This window comes from Lissotriton helveticus, chromosome 7 (assembly GCF_964261635.1).
Source record: "Lissotriton helveticus chromosome 7, aLisHel1.1, whole genome shotgun sequence".
NCBI lineage: Eukaryota > Metazoa > Chordata > Amphibia > Caudata > Salamandridae > Lissotriton > Lissotriton helveticus.
This window is the reverse complement of record NC_136068.1, coordinates 124,197,742-124,203,741: the sequence shown is the minus strand read 5'-3', so window position 1 is coordinate 124,203,741 and position 6,000 is coordinate 124,197,742. Positions and strand designations below refer to the sequence as shown.

Here is a 6,000-nt window from a genome sequence, read left to right as displayed (position 1 = left end):
CAGCCTGACTGCTCTTTGCCATACTACCAGGAATGAGCTGAGGATTTATTAGTGTGACTCCAATGACCCTCCTAGGGCTATTGTGATAGTATTACATGTTGAGGTCTAACCCACATAATACTCCACTTCCCTACCGTCCGAAGCAAATTATCATTTTAGACCATTCCACTTCAAAACGAATCACTTAAGAGTTATTAGGGAGAGCGATGAATAACTGCTGCTTTGAATAAACTTGCCAATTGAAAGCCAGCAGCAGTAACATGTCATTAAGAAAAAAATGCAGACACCAAATGGTTACAAAACAAATCAATAAACATTTATTTGTTACAATATGTTTTGATACATACAGTACATAGATTAATCCCGTCTAAGTATTTAGTGAGCCTGTCATTAATAGGCCTTAGATGACCTACATACATCAGTTTGAAGAAATGTATTGTTAACTTCAGGGCAGAAAGTCTGTATAAAAGTAGCTTATGCGCCAATACTTATTTCACTGTTATAAATCTAGGACTAAAGAGGAATCCTTAAACAGGTAGAACCTGGTTCTGCAAGGGCTTGTTCCACCAAACCCAAGAACTCACAAGAGAAGGCAGGGAAAGCCTGGTGTTTGGACCAGACACATTTTCACAGGTTTCAATAGCAAGACAGCTGAACTATTACACCTTCTACATGTGTATTACTGTTGAAAGCTTGCTGGCCCAAAAATTAAACTTGGTCCATTTTCACTGAAAGCAAAAGCTGGCCTACCCATTAGGTGCCCCAGCATATTTGATTAATAAGACCAAAAACTGAGGTACCCAAACTGTGCACCTAACACGTTTTAACCAAAATTGAAAACTCAATTTGTCAACATGTGCACCTGTCCCAATTAACTAACCTTGACAACTGAACTGCCTAACATGTGCAACTGCCCTATTTTAACAATGGACGAAAGATGAGTATCTATATATTTGCCACCAGGGTTTCCTACATAGGTCTCATTTTCAGCAACCGGACGGCACATTTCCACCTGGCTATTTTCACAAACACAGAAAGCTGGACGGCTCAATGGTTACACCTACCTCATTTCCAGAAGTGAACAGAAACTAAGCAAGACAAACTTTGCACCAACGTCAAGTGCTGTCCTGGCCAAAAATGCCACGCCCTATTTTCACAATGCAAGTATCAGTTTCAAAGTCAGCGAGAGCCAAATAAGTAATCCTCCACATGCTTGAAAGGCGGACAACATTGTGGTTTCTAGCTACACCTATGAAAGAGTACTTAAGTTTGTGGAGCATATGGAAGCCATCAAATTCTCACACTTTAGTTTCTGAAGTACCCTAGTTGCATTCATCAATCAAGAGCAGGCCTGTTGTAGCACTGAAAACACACCGACAGTCACAGTGGTTGTACCACCTTAATTCTAAACAGGTCTTTCAGGGTTAGGGAATGTTTCTTTCACAAAAAGTATTTTAAAATGATTGCCTGCTCTACTGGTTCTTGTGTTGAGTAAGAACTATCATATCCTTGTAGATAATTGGCGACAACAGTTATCTGCACGTAACTTCAGGGACCAAAACATTTCCAACTTGAACCAAAGACTAGCTTTTCAATGCAGGGATCCCACAGCAGTCAAAACTTGATCTTGTCTTGAGGGGCTTGTCAACAGTTAAGTACAGCAATACTTAGCCTACCTGTAAAACTGAGTGCCTGTATTAATCAGGAGGGATAGCTAAGCAGCACATGATACACTGTAAACTGCAGCACTACTTAAGGAAATGGGAAGATGTGTGTAGGCTGAATGCTTTGTATGCTGAGTTATTTGGAGCACTTCAGACAGAAAGGGAGAGGTTTGAAAGTACCACCCTTAAGCAAGCACCTTTTAGTGACTTCAAACATTCAACATATTTTTCTGAACGATCAGATGGTGGAAAACATTCCAGGGCCTGGAACTTGGCCTTGGTGATGATATCAGATTCGTGTCAGAAGTCTTTAAGATGGCTCTTGACACTAAGATAGGAGTTTGAGTGTAGGGAAATACCACATTATGCCACATTAAAAGTAGAGAATTGCCAATCCATTGAGGGATTTCGTTCAAAGTGCTTCCGATTGAAGGGTAGATGTGCCAATCAGCAGGCAGTATACTTGTAAGGGCAGTACAAGGCGTTGACACTAGTTTGGTATTGTAACCACATTCTGAAGGCATACAAGCTTAGTCTTGTTTCCATTTTTGTGGCAGACTCTGTTAAAAGGATCTAGCACAGTGTAATCAGAAGTTAATTTATAGTCCATCTGCGTCCAGGAGAAAGAAGAGAATGTAGTGCAGTTATGTTGGCAGAGTGTAGTTTGAATCATAAATCAGGTTCAGAGTGGCTGAAATACAATATTACCCGTTGAAGATTTCAGGGATATTTCATTTACCATAAAGGGAGACGCAACCAAATAAGATGGTAACAAGTGGATGGTTCCTCTACCTGGCACACAGGGCATCTTATTACTGAGAGTAATTTACAATTTGGTGTTGACCAACAGCCAATGCATTTCTTAAAATTCCGTCTTGAACAACAGTAAATACATTTCATCTAATTTTTAGTACTCTAGCTAGAGGTAAATACCAAACTGCTCTTGGGATACTTGAATGCCTCTGAATCATCAGTTATGACTTAAAAGAAAAAGGGTGCTGTTGGATCTATTGCTCGATCCTGCATACATACAGTATGGGCTTAGAAGTGAAAAGGGTTGGCTACCCTTCCTCAAAAGGAAATGAATACCCCCAGGGCCCAACCAATTTACAAATGAGGTCTTCATGGTCAACTCTTAGATGCAGAGGAGAAGTTGTGAATTTTGAGAACGGACATGTCCTGGCCATCTGTAACTGGAAATATCATCCCAAGTCTGTGCAAAGTCTCTTGGTCACATTGAAAGTAAGAATAGGTGTCTAACGCCTCACTAATATTTCAGAGATGATACTAGAGTGAAAGGTTGTCATGGGGGCAAAAACTGCAGTTTTGCAAAAGGTGAGATGATGTGCTTAGAGCCTCACTGCTAGAAGGAGAGGAGTAGTCTTTCCACATTGTAATATGCCTCACTTGCTGAGAAAGTTAATCTTCAACTCTACCTAACAGAGCAACACTTACATGGAGCTTTGATCTATTTATTTCAGTGTTATTCCATTCCTAAAATCTTCCTGGGATTGTGGAGGTTGTCAAGGACAAGGAAGAAAAATATACTTACCTGCAGCAATGGTTCTTTAAAGCCAGAATTACATTTGTAGAAGGTGATAATACGTTACTAAAAACTGCTGCTCCAATCCAGAGGAAAGCCAGCAGTGTGCCAGGGACGGCCGGGGCAACCTCAGCTCCATCAATACGGAGAAAGAGCTCAGGGCTGAAGCCTCCACCTAAACAGTATCAGGCGGGCCTAAATGGGAAAGACCAGAACTGGATGTTCAAGATAGTTGGTGTTCTCTACATCACGCACCAAGAAGGGGAACAATGATGGACTGGGGATGCTCATCCTGCTTACAAGTGAAATGTTTGCATAACGTAAGGCTGACTAACTCAAGAATCCGCCTGCAGCTCAAAGTGCATTCTACTGGGGTGAAGTGGGGGGAAAAGAGGAAGGCAGGGTTATATGTCAACCTATACATTTAGATTATTCAACCTAGTGACTAGATGTAAATATACGGATCCTGCAAGTGAGGCAGCAGCCATGCCCACTAAAAAAGTCCCATGAATAATAGTAAAGGATGCATTGCCTAACAAAAGTCACATAACCTGTAGCCTTCAAGGGGGCATTGCAACATGCTTCATAAAAGTGCAATTACAGACCTGTGGCTCATATGGCTCAAGCACGAAGTGCCGTGTGTTGCCAATCTGCTACTCTAGAGCAATAGGTTTTGCGACAAAGGTAAGACTCCCTTTAGATGGTTCAGCAAAAGAACCTTTTCAAAGCAGTAGGACAAGTAGCAAAGGTAGTTCTGGAATGAAGGTGTATGTATGTAACCTTTCCTGGACAAGGAATGTATAGCTCAAAAACTTCATGTGGCACTCAACAAATGAGGTGCAAATAATATTAGGAAACACAAAAAAAACTCTAGGTTTAATGTCTCACCCTGACCATGGAGTCAAAGGTAGACTTCTTTCTAAGACAGCTTGGCCATCTCATTCAAATTTGAAAACATTGTAACAACACATGAGATTGGGGACTGGGGAATATATTAATAACCTTATAGGCTCATTATGCTCCTGGGCCTGATGGGACAACGCTTCTTGCCATTCCCCTTTGTGCCCTATGACCTCCCACTTCCTTTCTCAGGGCACATTGCTTCCTACTGCAGTGTTCTGTCCATTTTAGCAATGCCTTAATCTCTCACATCGCACTCCTCTGTGTCTCGCTCATGGGTTGTCTAAATATTCACAAAAGTATGTGTGCGTATTACACGCAAGTCTGAATAGTATGAATATATAGACATATGGCTAGAGTGCGCATATCTGTATTGTTTGTGTAGGTACCGTGTATACGTTGTCTGCACATGTAGTATGTGTATTCTACATGTATAGCTGTGTAACTTGTACTCCGAGTGCATGAGAAGTGCATATCTTCGGCATTTTGTGCTTGGACATTATTTAACTCTACAGAGGTTCTTACTTCGGTCCTGTAGTAAAAAAGAATAATACGAGAATACGCGAGAGGATGGTGCAGGATTCGACAGGACTGCGCTGTCCCTCTTAAGGAACCGGAGCATTTGTAAACTAAGAATCATAACAGTCCTTTACAACAATCATTTTTCTGGCAGCTTGCTGGTCCCCAATCCTCTTCGGATGCCAAAAGGCATGTTGACCTTCTCCCTGCCCTCAGAGCTGCGAATGTTGCTTCCTTCCCAGCTTGTGGCATTGCTGTTCCTATGATGAGGGTTAGTCTTTGCTGCAACGCTGCCTTTTCCTTGGGCTGGAAAGGTTACCAGGAGCCTCTGCTTGGGCTTCCTCCCACGCTTTTTCCCTGGTGTGCTTATCTGTCTCTCTCTAATTTTGGAGGCAGGTTCTTGGTACTTCCTTGTGGACACAGCTCCTATGGATGTTCGAAACCAATTCTGTAAAAGAAGAAATAAATACTTCTAAATAAGGATCCTTCTTCGCATTCCAAGAATGCCAGGTTCAGGGTAGGACTGACAACCACCCTCGACTTGATGTGTCAGTGTTACCATGAGTGTTTTAAGAATGGACATGGCAAACACACCCTTCTTCTGGATAGGCAACATTTACATCTCAATGGCAAGCCCACTCTACACCGCAATAAAACCACCCCATGACCTTGTTTAAAGATGAAACTGTTAAGAATGGACAACTGGAATTCTCACCTGAGAGTGGGTCTTCAGTATATGATACTTTACTCCACTTTCTGAACTAAATTCTTTGAAACATAAGAGGCAGCGATATTTCCCGATCGAGAGATCCCCCTGTGAGAAGAACACGTTAGAATCAGCGCAGATGTTCATCCCCAAACCCACTGTGTACTTGTATATAGAGGCAATGTAGTCACATATTATATGAACGGTTTTAATAACAATTTAGTTTGCATCAGACCATCCTATCTCCTTTCTTGCAGAGCGGTGAGTAAGTCCCTACAAGGGTTACTCACTGTGCTGGCTTTTTTCTGCCAGTAGAGATTGGTTCCATCTTGCGCAATACTCATTGGATGGTAAGGGAACCGAGCAACAAGGGACTACAAGATACAACCCCATAGGCACCTGCCACCTTCCACACCTTTGCTCTTTCTTTCCGCCCACATTTGAGGGCAGAGAGAGGGGAAGTGACTCAAGGAAACAGAATAAAGTTTAACAAAACAAATATCAGAAAGAGGTATATACGTTTCTACTAGTGCACCTTCATGGGAATGTTCAATGAATGAATGAACACTAAATATTTCTTCCTGTGTGAGGGTACTGGTACCAGAATACAGTGCCCTTTATATCATCTGTCAAAAAACGGTGCCCCATATCTCATTTACTACAATATG

At 41.8% G+C, this 6,000-nt stretch overlaps 1 protein-coding gene across 2 annotated transcripts in view; it reads right to left on the bottom strand.

Annotated features, from left to right (window-relative positions):
* Positions 1 to 294: 294 nt before the first annotated feature.
* ZNF512B (zinc finger protein 512B) overlaps positions 295 to 6,000 on the bottom strand; it is a 280,648-nt gene continuing 274,942 nt past the window's right edge. The window contains exons 16-17 of one of the 2 annotated variants that reach the window (XM_078651662.1): positions 5,342 to 5,440; positions 295 to 5,074 (exon numbers count right to left, since the gene is read on the bottom strand). In XM_078651662.1, the coding sequence (XP_078507788.1) occupies positions 4,766 to 5,074; positions 5,342 to 5,440 (408 nt within the window). In that variant the 3' untranslated portion in view covers positions 295 to 4,765. The remainder of the gene's footprint in view (positions 5,075 to 5,341; positions 5,441 to 6,000) is intronic. The other variant, XM_078651663.1, reaches the window with a different exon arrangement.